The sequence below is a fragment of the Gossypium hirsutum genome, chromosome A01 (assembly GCF_007990345.1).
Source record: "Gossypium hirsutum isolate 1008001.06 chromosome A01, Gossypium_hirsutum_v2.1, whole genome shotgun sequence".
NCBI lineage: Eukaryota > Viridiplantae > Streptophyta > Magnoliopsida > Malvales > Malvaceae > Gossypium > Gossypium hirsutum.
The window spans coordinates 88419573-88441073 of NC_053424.1; the positions used below are offsets into that span (position 1 = coordinate 88419573).

The following is a 21501-nucleotide window of genomic DNA, read 5'->3' on the forward strand; positions in this document are numbered from 1 at the left end:
CTCTATTTTTTTTCAAATTTCGAGTTCGAATTGAGTTTGGTTTTTGAATTTGAATAACTCGAATAATTCGAATAAATCGAATACCAAACTATAATATTTTACAATTTTAACCCAAACTCTCAAACCTCTTTACTTTCCCCCAAAACTTTTACTCATTCCCACTTCCTCCCGAAAACTTTTACTCCTCTCACATCCCACCCCCTTCTACCTCAAACCCATCCCCCCCCTCAAAAAAAAATTTTACTCTCAATCCCCAAAATTTTTTATTTTCCCCCTAAACTTTTACTTCTCACATTTTACCCCTAAATCAAAAATTAAAATCATCCAAAAAAATTCTTAAACCTAAATAGTAATAATTTTATTTATATTATGTTCAAAAATATTTATTTATATCTACTATTTATATTATCGAATTGTTTAATCATATTGAACCTATAAATTTTTATTAAAATTGATTTATTGATCATGCTATAAAATATTCATGTTAAAATTTTATGTTGGTATCAATTTCACATTTTATCTTTAAGATAACTTTTATTAAAAAATCACATTTTTTACATTTAATATATTTTTTTTAATTTCAAAATACATAGTGACAAGAATCAAAAGATAATTGAAGCAACTAAGCAAGCAAAGAAGGGGATGAAAGTTAATAACAAATTTTATTACGGTAGGCAAATTTGATTACGGTGGGTGATAGTGATTATAAGGACCCAAAATTATTTTTTAAAATTTAACTTGAACAAATATATTTGATTCAATTCGAATTTCATCTCACTAGACTCGATTCGAGAAAATTTCAAATCGAGTTAGGATGATAAAATAGGATTCGACAACTCGATTTAACTTGAAATTTTTTCATTCGATTCGATCGAACGCTCACCCCTAGTCACGTCATTAAATTTTAAAGATAATAAAGTATTATTATATACTCATCTATATCTAATATCTTCTCCAACTTAATTTAACTTTAATTAAATAACTTAAAATAATTCATTTTTAAAATTATAAACAAACATTTTTCCTTGTTTTACAAATTTTAATCATTTTTTTCATAAGTTAATATTTTTTTAATTTTTGTGCAACTAACTTTTTAAAAAATAGTATTTTTTGTGCAATTTTTTCTATGACATTAACATATAATTTTAGTAATTATTTTATCCCGAATCTTGAACTTGAACCTTGAACCTTGAACCCCAAACCCTTGAACCCCAAATCTCAAGGTTTAGGGTTTGGGTTCGATATTTAAAGTTTAAGGTTCAAAGTTTGGGGTTCATGACTCAAATTTAAGGTTCAAGGGTTCGAGTTCAAAACTTAACGGTTCAAGTTTGGGATTCATGTTTAGGGCTTGAGGTTTTAAGTTTTAGGTTCAGGATAAAAAAAATTACTAACATTATGTGTCAATGACATGGAAAAAATTATTGCAATGTTATTAAATAATTGAAAGGGGACTATGTGGTGGGAAAGGTCCATAAAATAATTTCTCTATAGATGAGTGTATAATAATAATTTTATGTCTTTAAATTTTGATGATATGGCAAAATTTTATTAGTGCCTAAAAACCTTAGTTGTTAGGATCAATGTAAGTTATTCCCTTTTAGCTAATATTTATAAATTAAATTATAATTATTTTTAAATGTGTAATCATCACAAATTCTATTTTACATTAATTTTTTAAATTAATAATAATTCTAAATTAAATATTATAATTTTTTTTCAAATGTCAATTTAGTAACATGTTATAGAAGATACATGAGAAATAATTATCACAATTTTTATCTATATTTTATAATTAGAATTCTATTCAAATAATAAATATATTTTAAAATTAACACATATTTTTAACTAACAATTCTGAATTAAATTATAATTAATTTAGTAATGTGGCAGAAAACAAAGAGTATTGAGTTAAAAAAAAATTAAACCTGTACTTTTATATATTATATCATTTTTTTTCTTTGCTTATTTTAAATGTTTTAATTAAATAATTATTTTAAGAAAATATATGTTTAAAAATTATTTTATCGAAAATTTTAAATATTATATTTTTCTTTCAAAATTTTATGCCTAAGCATTAAAAAATATATAAAAGAAAGTTTTTACTTATGTTTATGTTTCTTTCAATTAATTAGTTAATAATAACAACATCGGAGCGGGAGACGCCACTCTCGGCAGGACCCGTTATAAAAAAAAGAAGCCCTATCCTCAACTCGTATCGTAAGGAGGAAGAGAAAATATACCACCGGTGTCGCTGGCGACGAAACCACGGCCATCTTAACTTTCACATATTTGATCTTCCACCACCGCCGCCTGCGCCACCACTACCAGTGAGAATTCCATCTCTCCTTTCCCTTTATTTCTTCGCTTCAGATCTTTGTCGTATGTTTCCTGATTATCCTATATTTTAGCGTTTTTAATTTATTTTGTTTGCTCTTAAATTTTGATTTAGCTTAAATTTCTTTTTCTTTAAAAGAAAAAAATGAAAGAATTAAGGTGAGATCTACCTGTGTTTATTTTGTTGTGATATGTTAATAAATTTTTATAGTATTTTCTGTTAATGGCACCTTGCAGTATCAATTAAGCGTTTCCCTTTTTGCTAATTTTAAACCTAGCTTACCTTTTAATTTTGTTTAGAGCTTTCTAGAAGGATTTTGATGAAGTGAAGAAACTATGGCAAGCAATTCAGGAAGAGGATACCCTACAAACGGTTCCATTTATGTTTGTAATTTACCTGAGGGAACCGATGAAAGTATGTTAGCTGAATATTTTGGAACCATTGGCTTGCTAAAGGTATTCATAAAGTTTTGATGGAAAAACAAAATGTATGCAGCTGTTTGTGTTATCTGTCACCTTATTGTTGTGTTTTTTTCTGATTTTATAGAAAGATAAGCGAACTGGTCGACCTAAGATATGGTTATACCGAGATAAGGTGACAAATGAGCCGAAAGGTGATGCTACTGTTACTTATGAGGATCCACATGCTGCATTGGCTGCTGTTGAATGGTTTAATGACAAGAATTTCCATGGGAGCACAATTGGTGTTTTTATGGCAGAGAGTAAGAGTAGTAATGCTGTTGTAGATGTTCCAACTGCAGCTGCTGATGATGGTGGATTTGAGGATGATGCAGCTAAGGACATGGATGGGGGTGGTGGAAGGGGTAGAGGTCGGGTTGATGCTTCAGGAAAGACGTGGCAACAGGAGGGAGATTGGCTCTGTCCGAATACAAGGTCTGTGATGTGATATTGGTGAGCAGCTTCTTGCTCTTCTGTAACATTTCCTTCCAATTGTCTTTACCTCTGATCATTATTTTCATACTTCATATAATTTATGTTTCTGGTTGCAGTTGTTCCAATGTCAACTTTTCATTCCGTGGTGTGTGCAATCGATGTGGAACTGCTCGACCTGCAGGTGCATCTGGTGGTGTTGGAGGGGCTGGTGGTCGTGGGAGGGGTCGTGGTGCTCCTGATTCTGGAGGTCATGGCCGAGCAGTAGCTGCTACTGGTGGACTTTTTGGCCCAAATGATTGGCCTTGCCCAATGTATGACTTCTAATGCTCGAGTGAAATATTTTCTTCTTTTCTGGTCCTTGTGTGATCTTAGGAAAGTCAAGATTTTCTTTTAGTTTTTGTATTTATTTGGTGCAAAGGAGAGCACTACTGCTCGAACATAATATCTCTACTGTAACATGCCCCTTCTCTTGCCACTTGAGCTAAGCCAAAGTGATGTCTTTAACATTTTGCTGGATTATACAAATTGGTGAGGAGCCACTAGGGGTGGTTTTATTGGTGCTTTAAACATTTTACACTTCAACTCTACAAATGTTAAGAAATCTGGGTGTGTTTTTTATATTTGAATGTAATGCCATCTTTTGCGCAACGTTATTCATTTCAGTTCTTTGCATTTCTCTGTAACAGGTGTGGTAACATCAACTGGGCTAAGCGTATGAAATGCAATATTTGCAACACTAATAAACCTGGTCACAATGAGGGTGGTGTGAGGTATTCATAAGTATTTGATATATTCTAATCTTAGTTACAAATTAAAATCTTGTGGATATTTTCATTGAAAAATTTATCTATCTTCTTTGTATTGTTGATTTACTTTTCTATGTTGGCATTGTGTAGCTTAATCATTTGCTTCATTTCATTCATGTTGTAAGAGTATCCTTGAGGGTGATGTGGACCTTTAATCTTACATGAAGAAGTCGTCAACCTTACAAGTGTTCTTTTCCTCTGATTTACCTTTTGGTTTTGGATGGGCATTGGCATTAATTTGTTTTCCCTATTTCTCTTTTTGCCAGTGGTTTCTCTTTTGTATCTTTTAATCTTTTTGAGTTATAGTGAGAAAGCTGAGAACCATGTTTCATTGACAGTAGTGATATTGTTGCCATTACTATTTCCAATCAGGCATGAGACACCCCCTTTCGATCTTCACCTTTTCCAATTCATATAATGTTGCTAAAACATGGCTTTGCTTTCTTTCAAATGCATTAACTTTTCCTTACTTGTCCTTTTCTAAAAGAAACTTGTACCACACTCCATTCACTTGAAGGAGATGGAAAATAAAAGAAAATTCCAATAAACCAGCTCATTCTTGTATTTTCTTTATTTCATTTCTTTCATGATTTAACTATTTTTTTTTTCATGATTAGGGTACACACAATGGCTTGGACCACAAACTATTCTTTTTTTGTTGTTGTTGTTGTTATTGTTGTTATTATTATTTCACTGGAAAAGCTTTTTGGAACAAAAATGGTTTATGCTTTGAGTTTATTTTTCTGTGCATCAATTTTGCTCCTTGATATGTAGTCAGGCAGTTCCTTTTTGTGCTCTTGAACTTCTTTCAGTACTTTCTTACTATTTATTTGAGCCAAATGTCTTGGAAATCTGGTTTCCATCATTTTTTGTTAAATATGTTTGTCAATTAGTTTTCTTTGCGCTAGATATGCTGGTTAGACCCTATTTTATTGGCTTGATTGGGTTTTGTTAGTACAACTGGTATTCAACTTTCTTAAGTTTGTTCCATCATTTTCTCCTTAGCTGCCCATTTCCATTATTTGAACTTGTTGGAATTTGTTGTGCTACTGGCTATCTAGAGAGCAAGAAGATTCCTAAATTTAGTTAGTTAGACATTCACTTCATTGGAGGGAAACTGAAAAGAAATGTAGTTTCCTCTTATTACCTGAATTGTGTACATTCTTCTACACAGTGCATTATTCCTTTTAAACAGTTTTACCTGATTCTGTAGTGATGTTCTGGAGTAACTGCCATTACTGCATAGGCATTCTTGTTATGTGCTTTCACGGTATTCTTCTACTTGTTAATTAATTTTATTATCAGAGCATTGGCTTCATTTCCTCTTCTATGTTCTTTTCTTTCATTGTATTCACATCCCATTTTTTTGACTCATTTAATATGCTTTTACTAGATGGAGTGAAATGCTAGTTTGTTTTTGACATTTTACTACAGTATTACTGAGCTTTCACTCCTACCCTTCGATTTTTACTGCTATGTGCAAAGCATCTTACGTTTGCTTTAAACTTGTGGTTAACAGAGGAGGACGTGCTGGTGGTTACAAAGAACTTGATGAAGAAGAGATAGAGGAAACAAGGCGACGTCGACGTGAAGCAGAAGAAGTAAAAATATATGTGTTATCATTACTTGAAGCTTAGTTCATTGAATATCTTAAATTTTATGGTAATTATGTGTTATCCTCAGGATGATGGTGAGATGTATGATGAGTTTGGCAATCTCAAGAAAAAGTTTCGAGCAAAAACACAACAAGCTGAAGCTGCTCGAGTGCTACCACGTTCAGGCCGTGCTGGCTGGGAGGTTGGGGAACTAGGTATTAGGTTCATTTCATTGATAATTACTTCATATGAGGATGCGTTGTTTTTAGATACTGATTGCCATACTGAAAATGAAAGATATAGGGTCCTAGTTTAGGTTCCTTGGCTCCAGATTAGTTTGACTACTAATTTTGTTTTACAGTATATTTTGTAAAAGAGGTAACCATATTTCATATCAGCTTTAGCCCAGATAGATACTCATTGAAAACTTTCATATAGGCATAAAATACTGAGCTCATATAAACATTTTTTTTTAACTTAAATAAAACAACACTTATTTCATTTATACCCCAGAAAAAAACAGTATTCTTGTTGAGGGTGGGACCCTCGACACATTCAGTATTGTATCCAGTGGAAGTTTTGTCTCAGACTCTGCCGAGAGCTCAATTGTGCATGGTTTTGCCTTCTCAGGCATCCTACTAGATGCTTATGGTCTGTGAATCCGCCGCCTATTCAGGCACTTAAGCCCTCGACTAAGGTGGGAGACAAAATTCCCACTGGGAACAATACCAGACTTGTTGATGTGCCACTTGGCCTGTGAACCTGCAGGGTCTCAGCAGAGCCAAGGCACATCAACAGTTTTTTTTTTTTTTTAATTTTATAAAACATTGTATCTGGCAGGTGTGATTGATAGGGATGGAAGAGAAAGAAGCAGAGACAGAGGAAGGGAACGGGATGATAGAGAAAGTAGCAAGAATAGAGAGCGTGAAGATAGGGAAAGACGCCGTAGTCGAAGCAGAGAGAGGGATAGGGGAAAGGATCGGAGCCGTGATTATGATTATGAGCGTGATAGAGATTATGGACGGGATCGAGACCGAGGCAGATACTTTTACTGAGAAAGAAAGAATGGGTGACTTTAATGTGGTTAGAATATGGCAGTTGATTGAAACATTTTGAGTTAAATTGGCATCTTAGCAAAGACTAGTATCTAGAGTTGGATGTATTGTGGATTTAGTGTGATGGGGTGGCCACAGTTTTGGTACTATAGGAGAGTTTAGATTTTGAAATTAAAACAGTTAATGATTTTATCTCCTTGCTATGGTATTTCAAAGCCTTCTTTTTAGCATTCTTGAAACTCGGGATGAATGTTTGAGCATTCTTCAAAAGTTGGTTGACATCATTCTTCAAAAATGTTCTACACTGACACAACTTTGGGTTATTGAATATTACATAATACCGACATGAAAAAATTAGTAAGTAGGTACACATCAATTAACACCTCCAATATGACCTTATTTTCATACATAGACTATCCATAGTCATTATACAAATTCATTCTTTGTAATAAAATTGATGCTACATCATAATTCATAAACCAACTCCAGATACAATACACATTTATATATCTAACCACCGACTTACTTGTGTAGTTTAAAAACTTTATTAGCAGTGTACCAAATATCTAACCACCATATTTATTAATGACATATAACAAAATCTCACAGTATAGCAAATAATTAAATGAAAGTTGATAGAATAAACTTTAATATATAAAAGTAATTAAAACATTTGAAATTAAAGGTATAGAATAAAAAAATAAATGAAGTGATGACTTTATACAAAAATCTCAAGACTTTGACATATTAAAATATGCTCTATCATTGGAACGGGAATGATATCCTTTAACCTTGTAATCCTTTATTAGTAAATGAATTTTATTGGCTTAGAAAAAAGGGTTAGCCAATTGGCTCAATGTTTGATATATATAATATATAGATATCTCTTCTCAGTCAAAGAATTGAATCTAATCCCTTTTGCTTCCAAACATCTAAAAAATGGCATTTATATATAAGTATCATATGCATGCATGGAAGAGTTTTTGAAGGTTTTGTCTATAACCTACCGGTGTGGCAGGATTCTTTTTGGCAAAATAAAGTATACAGATCGACAAACATCATTGATTATAAAATTGGGAACGCACATCCCGTGGCATGTTGGCAATATGGCATAAGTTTGCTGGTTTTACTTATCCATTACCTAAATGGTTCAATAATTTCTACTTGGAGTTTTTAGGCTATGGCTTCTCTCTAATATATAATCATATTTGTTGCGCCTCTTTTGCCACTCAACACCCTTTCCTGTTTCTTCTTTGTCACATACTAACAAAAGCCTCCTTTATTTTTGTTTCATTGCTTCATTCTATGCCAAGCTAAAACCTGGGAAAAAAACAAGCAATAGCAATGCCTCAGTTCATCAATCTTCAGATTATCATTAATGATCAACATGCTTTCTTCCTTCATGAAGTAAGTTCTTTCATTTCTGGGGTTTTTTCTTTCTTAATTTCATTTGTATGGACAAGTAGAACCACTGTTTGCGAATATGTTTGTTGGAACTTTTTTTTTTCAGAATATTATATCAGCTTTCTCGGGAAGGTTGAAGAAGATCATTAGGAAACAAAAGAGAAAAACCCAGATTGAAAATTATGTTATAGAGCTCAATGATTTCCCTGGAGGACCAGATGGGTTTGAGCAAGTTGCAAGGTTCTGTTATAGCTATGGTGGAGTTGAAATCACCGTTTCCAATGTACCTCTCCTTTATTGCTGTGCTTTTTTTCTTGGTATGACTGAGAAAACATCAACCAACAATCTCTTGAGACAAACAGAAAAGTTCCTTGAAGGGATGTTTGATTGGTCTTGGACTGATTTAATCATGAGCCTAAGGAGTTGTGAGCCATTCTTTTCATATGCAGATTCATATGGTCTAATCCAAAAGTTTATTTTTGCATTGTTAGCAAAGATTGCTCAGAATTCAGATATGAACTTCATAACATCTTCATCGTCATCATCTTCACCTGAGACAAGTTTTGGGTTCAGATTCTCTTCAACATCCAAAGCCTCTCCTGAGTCAGCTAGCCCATGTACTAAATCAGGCAAGGATTGGTGGTTTGATGACTTGACAATACTAAGTCCAAAGATTATAGAAAAAATCATTAGGAACTTGGGTGCTTATGGGAACCAAAACAACAGTTTTACACTCACAAGGTTCCTTCTCCATTACCTCAAAAGCAGACCCCAAGGTTCACCAACCTCAAAATCTGAATATGGTGGTCTGGCTGACACAGCTGTTCATGGGGTTATCCTAGTGGGGAAAACCAAATTTTCTTGCAGGAAACTTTTCTGGGTATTGAGACTTGTATCTGGTTTTAGTCTCAGCAAAGACTATAGGGCAGGGTTGGAGAGATTGATTGGTGAGAATCTTGATGAAGCAACTGTAGATGACTTGTTGGTATCTGGACATAACAAGGGTGTTTATGATGTCAATCTGGTAATAAGATTGATTACAGTGTTTGTTAATAGTGAAGGGGTGAATTCAGAGAAGATGAAGAAGCTTGGAAGATTAATAGATAATTATTTGAGAGAAATATCTCCTGATCAGAACCTCAACACCTCTAAGTTCCTTGCAGTTGCTGAGAGTTTACCACATTCTGCTAGAGATTGCTTTGATGGGGTCTATAGAGCTATTGATTTCTATCTTCAGGTGACCATTTTATACCTTTTTTTTTTTTTGCCCCCTCTATTTTCAACTCATAGAGTTGATGTTTCACAAATGGCTATTGCATTCCCATCCTACACTTTCTTTTGAAGATAGATCAAGGCTTTGCAGATGTCTCAACTATGAAAAGCTCACATTTGAAGCAAGCAAAGAGCTAGCCAAGAATCCAAGAATCCCACCAAATATTTCAGTTCAAGCACTCATATCACAGCAATCTAAAGTACCCCAAAATGAGATAATGTTATATGGGAGTAATCCCAAAGGCAGCCGGGTGTTGTACCATGATAGCATAGATTCATCATCAGCAGAGAATTTTTCAGAAGGGGCTGAATATATGAAACTAAATTTGCAAAAGATGCAATGGAGAGTGGTAGAATTAGAGAAAGCGTGTAAGGAAATGAAGGGGCAGATGTCAAAGTTGGCAAGGCATAACAGTGCCGTCACCCCTTGCTACAATGCAACTTTGCCAAGATTTTGTTGAAGTTCTTTGTATAATTACTGAAGGGGGTTAGTGTTTGATAAATGGAAGCCAAGATTTGAGAAAATGCATGATTACATTGAAAAAGTAAATAAGTTTTTTCTTTTTGGTTTGAGAAATTGTATGATTACTTGAAAAGTAAAAAATTTACATTGTAATTGTATTTTATACTTTAAAAAATTTAACATAAATATCTAATTATGACATTCAAATATGGTGAATATCTTAATTATATGTTTTCTTACAAAAATATGAATGGGAAATTTTCAGTGTAAATTAAAAAGTTTTTATCTGAGTTCATTTGTATATTTCTTTTCCTGTCCATTTAACAAAATCTCCCACTTATTTATAAAATACTTAAGTAGTTGATTAAATAAAAACATAATATTTTTAAAGTATGGAATCAACAATATACATATATATAAATTCAAAAGCAAACAACACATTAACCAAAGAAAATACAGATCTTTACTAGAAAGAAAAAAGCCAAATTGATATAAATTAAAAAAAAAGGAGTGTACTAATAGATGATATAAGAAATAAAAAAGGGGGGGGGGGGAGCTGGGGGGCTATAGTGGGAGGAAAAGGCCAAGAGTGAAGGAGGAAACTATGGGGAGGCTTCGGTTGGTTTATTGTTTCATTGTCTGTCAACATGTGATTATTTTAATAATGTCAATTGGGGTTATACGACTGATCCCGTGATTATTAAACAAACATATATGTATTGTTTGCTGTTGTGGTTTTATTAAGACAAAACATGTATTTGCTTTTTTTTTGGATTTTTGCTCTCTTTTCCCAACAATTTTTCCAATTTTCTTTTTGACTTTTTGTATAAAAGAGGTAGCAATTTAGGGGGAATCTATGATTAACCCTGATTTTTTTTATTTTTTATTTTGCTATCTTACTATATATTTATCGATTTTCTTGGATGAAAATGATAGTAATTTTTTTAAATATTTTATTCCATTATTAATTTTTAATATGCTTAAAAATTATTATAATAATAAGCATGACACATATAACATGGGGAGGGCAATTTAGGTGTTATCTTACTATGTATGTAACATGCTTTTGCTTTGGGGTATATAGGACGCTCACTACATCTTTTTCCAAAACTAAACCAACATTTGTTTGCTTGCGAAAAGTGGCTTGGCTGTTTTTATAATCGAAATTATTAATTTAAGTAATAAATGTTTTTAATTTAATATAAAATTAAATATAAGGACAATTTTTTTATGTTTTAATATATATATATTTTAAAAGTTTAAACGAGAATGTATGTTGATAAAATTATATCAAGCAATAAATTAGACCTATTCATGGGTTGAATTATCTATTTAGACTTGAAGGCACGCTCAAAATTTAAGAGTATTTTAATAAAAATATTAGGCCCAAAAAATAAGTTTGGACAAAAAAATAGACTCAATTAAAATATGAGCTTGAACATTTAAGATCTGAGCATGATCTGATCGATTTTTAAATTTATAATACTTTATATTATGTAATTTATAACACATTAAAAGAATAAACCTATACTAAATATATATTATTACTCTAATATAAACATTAAAATAATGTTAAGATAACTATATAAAAAAATTAATTTTATTTATAAAATAATTAAATACTTAAATAATATAATATAAATATTTTTAAAAAAATTTAAAAATACTAATGAGCCTAAAATAGACTTGGGTTATTCTTTTGCAAATAGAGACGGATTTAAACAAAATTTTATACCCATATTTCGGGACAGACCGAGCTTGGACAAGCATAAAATATATTAATATCATGTTTAAGCTCAATCCAAACCTAACTCAGACCGACCCATGAACATCTCTACAATGAACACAAAAATAATATTTTTTTAACCAACACAAATATACAATTAAATCCACGAAGCTCATAGCCATATTTTTCCATAAACAGAAAAACGAAAAAACAAATGATGGAACAACAGGAAAACTGCTACGGAATCAACCCAAAACCAAAACAAGTACCCAAAAACAATAGCAAATAGAGGAATAAACTGCCCAAAATCTCAGTCAATACAACACAACCCCAAAACAAGAAAAAGAGCAATCTTCGTCGTTCTCCTATTCAAACTTATGGCAGCAGCACCAACCATAACGGTAGAAGCCTGCTCACTAGGCCAAGGAGAACCCAGGCCAGTGCATTGGTATTGGCAGGAGAGCGAGCAACAAAGACACTAAAAGCGGACAATCGAAACAACGCCCCACAAATGACCATGCCAAGCGTCAAAGACTATGGTGGACACCAAACTTAGAACTCTGCTCCCAGCAGCCCCAGGGAACCAAGTTAAGGGAGAGGGAGGAGCAACGAATGTAAACCAAGAACAAGGTTGATCTGAAATAACCCATGGGAACCTCAAGCAGCCGAAGCCTGCACCATCTTTGGAAAACCAAGGGCCCAACAAAAAGGATGGAGAAGAGATTAGGCAAGCAGCCATCACAACATGGATGTTGCTAAAAAGGAAACCAACAGGAACCACCATACGAGCCTGAAGAAAAAGAAAAGCAGCAAAGAAAAGAAAAATGTGGCTGCCGGTTGATGGCACCATCCTAGGGCAGCTAGTTAAAGTTCTGGGCAGAAAGGGCAGGAAGGGGAGTTTAATACACAATGTATTTGTGGACAGCAGTGTACGATTTCAACATGTTGAAATAACTTATGTCATCTTCATATTTACATGATCGAGAAAGATTAAAAAAAAACAACAGACAAACATAGAAATATGCAAGCTGGTCGTATTATACATATTCCATAGCTCCTTTTTTCTAAGCAGAGTTTCTTACATGATATTGGGAGTCAAATAACTTACTTTTCCTGGATAAAAACAACATTCAAATACAACAATAGTATAACCAAAGAAACAAAGGAGAAGGAAATTACATATCTATGACAGCCGGACAAGTTCACTATTCCTCTAGGTATTTGAGGTTTTCTTTATGCCGTGAGTAAAAGGTAATTACAGCTATAACTATGAGCTACTGTTCTGAATCGGTTGTGAAGGACATCTATCTTCTTCAATGGTGGATTGAGGGTTCATGATCTTACAAAGAGATCGATATTGTAGACGAACATTCTCACCACTTCCAATTATCTTAAGCAAATACCTGCAAGAAATTCATAAAAAGCATGGCAACCGTCACCAATGAATCTAAAGCCCATTGCTACCTCTGCTGCAATGAAATATCTACTTTTTCTGTGTGAGTGAAAAAAGTGAGGAAATAACAGTTTCCTCGACTTAATGAAATACGTTCAATGTGTATCTTCAAGAAAAGGTCATCTCACTATAGTCTACTTTTTGTGGGGGTAAAAGGAATTAACACACAGAAGTGAAGGAGATAATATTTATTATTTTAGTCTTCTGCTTGAGTTTTCCAACACGTTGATAATGCACTTTTCAAACTTAAAACTTTCTTGTTAAAAGTAAAATTCTGGAGTTACGCTCAAGCTCAGCCATATTATAATGCAGAACCCTACTAAGTTAATTGAGGGATTGGCTTACTCAAGCCTTTATTTTGTTGATCTTGTTGTATTTATGAGACTTAACTGTAATATTCATAAATCTAAAGTTATATTTGGTACTTTACATCTCCAGTAGGATTAGCATCTTAGTTTGCTCCCCTTATCCTAATAAGCTTTTCTAAAGTATTAGCTTTTGTTATTAAGAGTTTCTGGTATTTTTCTTTTAAAGTCCTAATTGGGGTAGGGGTTCTAGTTCTTTTAGGATTAAGGTTCACAGTTGGCTAGTAGCCTATATAAATATTGACTTTGATTATGAAGAGATTTTCAGTATGATTGCTATTATGGTTTTGTGATACAATCAACCTAAAGCGTATAGTCCTAAAGGAACCTGGGTGTGAATCTTTAGAATTTCTTTCTACTTTCTTTGTTTGATGCAATCAAGAATCCCTAGTTGTAAAGCCTAGGTAATCCTTTTTTCCCCCTGTTTATCTTTATCTTTTCCTTTCTCGTTGTCATAACCCAGCTCCTTAAACTATCATTTGTCACATTAGTTTGTAGTTCAGTCATCTTAGACTATAGTTCAATTCTTCTTTGGATTTAGACTAGAGACATTTCAAGTCGGTTCATATCAAAATCATTAATTGTTTAAGCTTCATGTCAATTCATTCACAACTGGAATCTAACAATGTATTTTAATGAGCATTTTATTACAAAATTGAAGACTACTAGACACAGTTTTGTGCATCTGTAAGATCTTTGGATCAAGCCCACTCACCAGCCATTGAGGCATTGGGATGTAATAACGGCTTCCTTTCCAACAAACTTTTCTGGTGTCCTCCTGTTTCCCTAAACAATCAGTGTAACCGTCTCAAATTTCAATCTAATTTTTAAGTCAAGAGAAGTCATAATCAAAATTTTTGCCATAAACAGATGGCAAAACACACACCTTAATCAACACCTTCTCGTTCACTGAAAATGGATATTGCACGCCCCTATGCAACCCATCCTCAGCACCAATCTCTCCATTCTCCTACAGAAAAACATTTGAAGAGTGTCAGATTTGAAGATGAAAACATAACAAATTACATTTGGAAAGTTCAATGAGTGCTAAAAGCAGTTTGAATAATATTCACCATAAATGTCCCCTTTTTTTCCTCAAACATTTTAAATTATGATTCAATTTCATTTCATAAGAATTCAAGAATTAAAATTCCCACCATAAACTTTTTTTTTCTCAGCTTATCCTGACTTCTAATGACCATGTTGAGACATTAACCTACATGATAGGTAAGTTCACAAAGATGCATCAATAAAAATACCAATTCACACCGAATGGCCATGTTGAGAAATTAATTGATGTGATTGTTTTATTTTAGCAAATGAAGTAAAATGAGTCAAAGAACTGCATTTCACTTAGGCCCATTTCCCATTTTCATAATAATAAAGACTATTTCCTAGAGAACAACCGGATTCCAAGAAGCAGCACTCCTAAACTTTGAAAACTCTAGCAACAGTTTTGCCCATATGGATAATTATGGGTCTATCTCCTCCCATTTGCATTTGCATTTGCAAATGAACTGCGAGTTAAATATCCCCATTATGCTTATGACAGTTTATACATGCCAAACAAAAGTTTGAAAGGACGATGTCAAGAAATTTAGATCATACCCTGCTTGATCTCTTTGATAAATCAATTTGGTCACCCATTTCTTTCCGTCGTTTACGAAGAGCAGCATTATGGAATAGCCTCCGATTATCCTCTTGCTTCACAGCTAAAGCAGCAGCTCTTAGAGCTGGTGGACAAAAGTGAAAATATGATAAACAGATAAAAAAAGTTTCAAGAAAAAAAGAGAGAACACAAAAGGAATCAAATTACTTGAAAAAGGAAATGGTGAGGGAGAGAAGTGAGACAGAAAGAAATGAACATAGCAAAACTGGGAACAAAAAGATGGAGAAAATTAATGAAGCTATCAGAATGTACCCATATTAGGGATCAATGATCCAGAGTCGATGTCTGCACTGCAGAGTGTACATCTTGACTGTGATGCAAACAACAATTGTAGTTATGATCCTTTATCTGTTTCCATCTAAAGGTAATAAATCCACAAAAAAACAGTAATGAAAAGGAAACAGCAATAACCATCAATGATAAGCCTCAACATAAAATGCAGCAGTGATCTAATCGGAGAAATAAAAGCAAACAACTTTATGCACTTGCGTACAAGCAGACATATAAACAACAACAGATGCACGCCAACATAAAAACAGCCTTTATAAGCCACAAAATGACAAGATCTCCTTTCCCTCAAATCTTCTTGGCAGACCTCTTAGCACTTCTGATTTACATTAACTCCTGTAATAATTATGAGTTTGCAGACTGCCTGATTGCAATTCCACCCCCCCCCAAAAAAAAAAAAAGAAAGAAAAGAAAAGAAAGCATTTGACCCCATTCTTTGACCATCAAAAGTATAAGGAGATAAAAATAGATCGATATTACCAACAGATACATCATTCTAGAATGCTGAATTAGGTGTGCTCACACCTTCTATTTGAGAAAACCATTATTTATTTATCTACCCTGTCTCTTAAATATTCTTTCCATAGAACATACAGCAAGTTCCAACAAGCTGAAAATCTTTTGGCGTTAAAAGGTTTAGTTTTTCCTCAAAAATGAAAAGTTATCAAAAGAGTAAACGGACTCATTAAATTCAAATGAATAGCCATTAGCCTTTGTCTACCTCCCATTTTCCCTCTTTTCAAAGGACAAGAAGAATTGTTAATGTAGGCCACAGAGAATTACAAGCTTTAGGAAAAGAAAGATGCGACTGCTATTCTGTTCTCAGAGAATCTATTCAACTTCTAGATTATAACTCATCCTACAGTTATTCGATGATTCACCTCTAAATCCCCAAGAAAGGGCAGAACTGTCATTTTCTTGAGGAAACCATGCAGCGTGAAAATAAAGCAACATTTTGTTCTCCTTAATTGCAATATCCTGCTTACCATATCAAGGACTCTCCTCAACATGAGACCACCAAATGAATGTCCACAAGAAACAACCACAGCATCTTCAAGGAATGCACCACTAAGCATCAAGGAAAAACCAACAAAATAGATCAGCAGACATGGTAAATGTGAAAAGGGAAATGTATTAGCATGAATGTTTCCTTTTTCTTACTGGATTTATACAAATACCTAGGTTCATTTGTATTTCAGAGAAGCTTAAAAAGGATTATGCATCCTAAAAAAGGCAGATGTGGTGCCAACTAAGCACAAAATGGGAAGCATTTTTTTAAGGTCTATCATACATGAGGGAGAATAGCCTAGAGAAATCCTATAAAAAGAAGTGAGCTAATTGGAAGATGCCCCATTTTAAAGGTGGAGGGAAAGATGACGGGTTATGCTGATTCACACGCAATATGATTATAAGCAATTTTATTGATGCTATGACATACAAAGGATGTATTTCGATTTTCGAACAAAACTTTAAAAAAGATACAAAATAGCTTAACCAAAGGAAATGACAAAAAGATGAATGAAAGTGAGACAACTTACGACAAGGGGTCTGATAGAACGCTTCTCAATGAAGGCTGCTTATTCAAATTGTTTCGAGCTACCTGGGAATCCACAATTCACAATAAGGTTTTCCAACAAAAAATTGCAGCCAAAATATAAAGTTCGAAATGCAATATGCAAGCAACAACAATAAAGTAGGTCCATTTAAAAGGGGGGAAAAGCTGTGCAACCAGTAAAATGCTTTCCATAAACTCGTGAGCAAATAAAAATGTAAATCAACACAACAAAATCCACTTTCAATCAACCACCAGGCCCATCACATGTATTTGAAAGCCTCGCCCTATTAAAAAAATATAAAATAAACAAAGTCGAACATTGTTTCCCTAAATAAGAATAGAAGCAACTCGAAATGGCACAGAATAAATTTATACACTAAATCAGCTTTCAAATTCTGCAAAGGACTATTTTCACCACCTTAAAATTAGTTAAAAACAATAACAGTATATTAAATGAGAGAGATGGATATTCACCATCACCCTTTTTTTCTAGGTATTCTACTTTTCACTGGAGAAGCATTGCGTGAAAGGCAACAAGTCAGGACTTACACAAGTATTATCAGAACGATTGCACACTACATCTTCTTCAGCAGAAAGTTCATCCATAAACTGGCTAACAGATATTGGTACATAGCTTTGTGGAATGACATGACCAGCAGCTGCAACTGGAGAGCAATCTAATATAGCATTGCCTTGCGGCATGAGCCTGAATGCAAGTGATGTCCTGACACCAAGTGCTGAAAAGGTTACTCACTTTAGTCAAGAAGTACAAGTTGAATAACTTTGCTGCCACGTTAGAAGCAGCAAAGCATGAAGGGAACATGACTACATGTTACCTGCCACCATTATTAATGCCTGATAGGTACTCGGGAGCAGCTCTATAGGTGGCAGCAGGACGAAGACCAGCAGTGGCATGGCTAAGCACCTTGCCAGTAATGAGCAACATATCCCCAGGAGCTAATCCAGCATCTGCTTGGTACCAACGACCGTTGGGATCACAAACCTAAGGCAGAAAATATTTAACAGATATTCCCCAAAAGGATCATATAATCAAAATATCCCAAACAAATTATGCATACACATGTGCTTGCAAGTATATATTCCTTACTTCAATATGAGTTTGTTTTTACAGAAAAAAGATATATGCAAAGCAACAGATTCAGAAGAAAGTGCTTGATTAATGAAAAATTCGTACATCAAAGATTTTTTTTCTTCTGCAAGGAAAGAAAAATAAAGAGACCTGTAGACCAGGACCATCTGAAGAAATCAATGTCAACAACCCCTTCTCAACTTCACCAGCAGTCCCTGGCTTCCCTCCTCCAATAGCCCCCTTTCCATTTTGCAAAGACATGTGAGAGTAGGATGCAACAAGCACCGATGAGGACACCTCATTAGCAGGTAATGGGGTATCATCAAGTAAATGATTGAACACACTGTACAATACATATTTTGTATTTTGATATCATTAACAAGATAGAAGGCAGAAAAAATAAATATGAGCAAATTAATACAGGTAAGATAATCCACCATCACCATCCTTACTCGCTTTGTAAACGAAGGTGCCTTGCTATTGCACATAAAGCAACACGAGCTGCCTTCCCCATGCACCTAAATATATCAGCCATGCATGGGGGAGATGAGTCCCAATCTTCCAAAGACCTACCAGAAGAAAGCTAACGATTTGTCATCAATTGGCCAAAGGTAATAAGCAAATAGATGCATAAAAAAATGCAATATAAACAAGTTCAGAGAAAAAAAAAAAGTAAATGTAAGATACATTTAAAATAAGTATGCAGCAAAAAGCCATGGCAGTTATAAATGTTATGTATAGACCAAATGGCGTAACTACTAAGTGTGTATAAAACCTGCAGCAAGAACCATTAAAAGAAAAGGCATTCAATAGGTTTACAGCTAGAAAATTAGCTAAATGATCATTGATGAGCATATCCTAGCAAAGTCATATGCCGGAATAAGGAGAACTCCTATTATGAAGAAGTGCTCAACTGTTCATCCAAGCAATTGACATGAGACTAGAAAAGTTACTAAGAAATAGGCTCCAGCAATGCAGTAGACCAGCAACATGGCCAAAGAATTTTAAGGTTAATTTTGCAATAAAAAATTCTATTGTGAAATAAGACTTGGCATTAACTTAAATCACATTACTTCGGGTACAAGGTGACCAAATGACTTCAAAGATGTATCACCACTTAAGTGTAAAACCCTCCGGAAACTGATTCGCTAACTTCTTGAAACAAATCCAAATAAAAATGTCTCCTTTTGTACCAATTTAAACACTAGAGGAAAGATTTCATCATTTCATAAACTATAAAGCGATTTCTTAAATGCTGCTTCGATCTTTTTCGAGCTTTAGCAATAAGCTCGATTGCTCGAGTTAAAGTAATTATGGTCAACGAAGCAAATACAAGCCTTAGCTAGCATACTAACTGAAAGCAATCATTTGAACAAAAAAACAAAAAACAATTAAGCATTAGATTTTTCAAGAGAACGGACAGAAAAAATACATACCTTCCAGCCCTATACATATAAAACCCACGACTTCCTTTTCCAGCAGTATTTACCCTACTCCTAAAGTACAACCGCGCGGCTTCCAAGGCGCAACGCATCAATGCGGCATCCTCGTTCCCAAACTCAATAACCGCCGCATTGTGTCGCATCAAAGAACCCGAAAAAGCCTCCACGGCCCTCACATAGGAAGCAGAAGGGGCACCATCATAGGGGGAAATATCGGATAGCCTAACTCTGGCGAGTGGAAGTGCGGCGGTCCCCATGGTTACGAGAGGCTCACCGGAAGGATGAGCGGCGGAGATTGGAACCGCGACATGCTCAAGGGGCTGGCGTGGGCGGAGAGGGAGAGGGGATTGAGTGGGAGTTGAGGTAGGGGATCTAAGTGAAGAGTCGGAAGGAAGAGGAGGATTCGGCGGTGTCGCCTGCTGCGGCTGCTGCATCATCATCGCTACCATGAATCATTTCTGATAGGTAAAATAAAAGGGAGACGGTTTCAAATTAGGGTTTTGGGCGAATCATTTTGAGGAATTTGGTGCTTTTAATTGAACTGCTACTGGATGTGGAGTATCGTATAAAAGATGATGACTAAATACAAAAACTAAGTTTCTACATTTTGGGCAAATTTGTTGAAGTTGAAGGCTCGCTATTTAATTTCATTAAACTTGTTGTCTTTTTTTTTTTTACATAAAAGAATAAAAATAAAATTGAAAATAGTTGCAAGTATTTTTTATTTTTTATTTTTTACATCAAAAATTAAAATAAAGTAGAAAATAGTTGCTAGTGATTTTTACTTTTTATTTTTTACTAACAGATTCACCCTATGGTTTGAGATTAAGGATGGTAATTTATAATCGGAATTTAGATGGGATGAATTTGAATAATTTTTAAATTAGTAGTTGTGATGGATGCATGTATTAATATTTAAATATTCATAATTTTCAATTATTTTATTGTATTTAAACCTATTCATGGGTTGGGTTGGGTCGGGTGTCTATCCATGGGTTAGGTCAGGTCCACCCAAAAAGTGAGAAGGTTTTGATAAAAATATAGGCTCGAAAAATAAACTTGAGTAAAAAAATAAGACCCATTTAGAAAATGGGTCGGGCATTGGATAAGGTTTTTTTGGCCTGAGTCCAAGCCTAATTTTAAATGAACACTTGTCTATTAACAATTGTTTTAATTAAATTTTAAATTGAAATTGCATGTTTTTAACTTGTTAATTGTTGTAGCATCTTGTAACCCTAATACGAAAATAGACACAGGTAAAGGGTGTTACATCGAAAGTATCACATGATACTAGACGTAGTAGTCGAAGGAATTATAGATGTGGTGAAAGTATCTTTTGAAGATAACCTTGTGGATCCGTTCACTAAAACTCTTGTAACTAGAAGTTTTAACATGTAACACCCCTAATCCTTATTTGTCGTCGGAATAGGATTACGAAGCATTATCAAACTTTACGGACTAATTACGAATATTTCATTACTTTTATTATACAAATCAAAAATAAATCATATAACACTCATATTGTCCCTTAGATGGGTCTTTGAGGCCCAAAATATACCTTAGAAGTGAATCGGGACTAAATTGGACACTCAGAGAAATTTTTCCCAAAATTTTAAAATTTTTCTTAAGAGTAAGGGATACATGCCCGTGTAGCCGACCGTGTGACTCACACGGCCAGGAGACACGCCTGTGTCTTAGGCTGTATGGGTATTCGATATGAGGCACACGGTCGTGTACTAGCCCGTGTCCAAATTAGGGTGCTATTGACTTGGATCACACGACCAACCACACGCTCGTGTGCTAGGCCGAGTGCAAAGTGCAGGGGTCACATGGCCAAGCCACACGCCCGTGTGTAAAAACCTGGGCATTCTGTTTTGAAATTTCAAAGTGCAGGGGACACACAACCAAACCACATGCCCATGCGCGTGGCCGTGTGTCACACACGGTTGAGACACACGTCCGTGTCTCTGCCCGTGTGGACGAAAATAGGACATTTTAAGGCCACTTTTCCGACCCTTTTTGATATCAACCTACATACAACAATTCAATACATCAAATAGCCTCAATCAAGTAACCAACACAAGCCAAAA

The 21501-nt window shown here is 34.4% G+C and overlaps 3 protein-coding genes across 4 annotated transcripts; 2 read left to right on the forward strand and 1 right to left on the reverse strand.

Annotated features, from left to right (window-relative positions):
• Positions 1 to 2113: 2113 nt before the first annotated feature.
• LOC107920484 (transcription initiation factor TFIID subunit 15) lies at positions 2114 to 6914 on the forward strand. 2 transcript variants are annotated; one of them, XM_041111820.1, is made up of 8 exons: positions 2114 to 2327; positions 2635 to 2790; positions 2882 to 3228; positions 3345 to 3539; positions 3915 to 3998; positions 5554 to 5635; positions 5718 to 5844; positions 6470 to 6914. In XM_041111820.1, the coding sequence occupies exons 2-8, from the start codon at positions 2671 to 2673 to the stop codon at positions 6682 to 6684; spliced, it is 1170 nt and encodes a 389-aa protein (XP_040967754.1). In that variant the 5' UTR covers positions 2114 to 2327; positions 2635 to 2670; the 3' UTR covers positions 6685 to 6914. The 2 variants fall into 2 exon arrangements, with proteins under 2 accessions (XP_040967754.1, XP_040967755.1); XM_041111821.1 differs by having other exon boundaries at positions 2115 to 2327; positions 5554 to 5632.
• Positions 6915 to 7652: 738 nt separating this feature from the next.
• On the forward strand, positions 7653 to 9976 carry LOC107918840 (BTB/POZ domain-containing protein At3g19850). The gene is made up of 3 exons (XM_016848425.2): positions 7653 to 8091; positions 8195 to 9325; positions 9381 to 9976. Exons 1-3 carry the CDS (start codon positions 8029 to 8031, stop codon positions 9819 to 9821), a joined length of 1635 nt encoding a protein of 544 aa, XP_016703914.1. The 5' UTR covers positions 7653 to 8028; the 3' UTR covers positions 9822 to 9976.
• A 2589-nt stretch (positions 9977 to 12565) lies between these two features.
• LOC107920270 (uncharacterized) lies at positions 12566 to 20060 on the reverse strand. Its single transcript, XM_016849882.2, has 12 exons — positions 19406 to 20060; positions 18422 to 18538; positions 18120 to 18312; positions 17716 to 17882; positions 17429 to 17603; positions 16863 to 16924; positions 16311 to 16392; positions 15289 to 15346; positions 14976 to 15100; positions 14254 to 14337; positions 14083 to 14153; positions 12566 to 12952 (listed from the first exon to the last, which is right to left on the reverse strand). Exons 1-12 carry the CDS (start codon positions 19858 to 19860, stop codon positions 12817 to 12819), a joined length of 1725 nt encoding a protein of 574 aa, XP_016705371.2. The 5' UTR covers positions 19861 to 20060; the 3' UTR covers positions 12566 to 12816.
• Positions 20061 to 21501: the final 1441 nt, after the last annotated feature.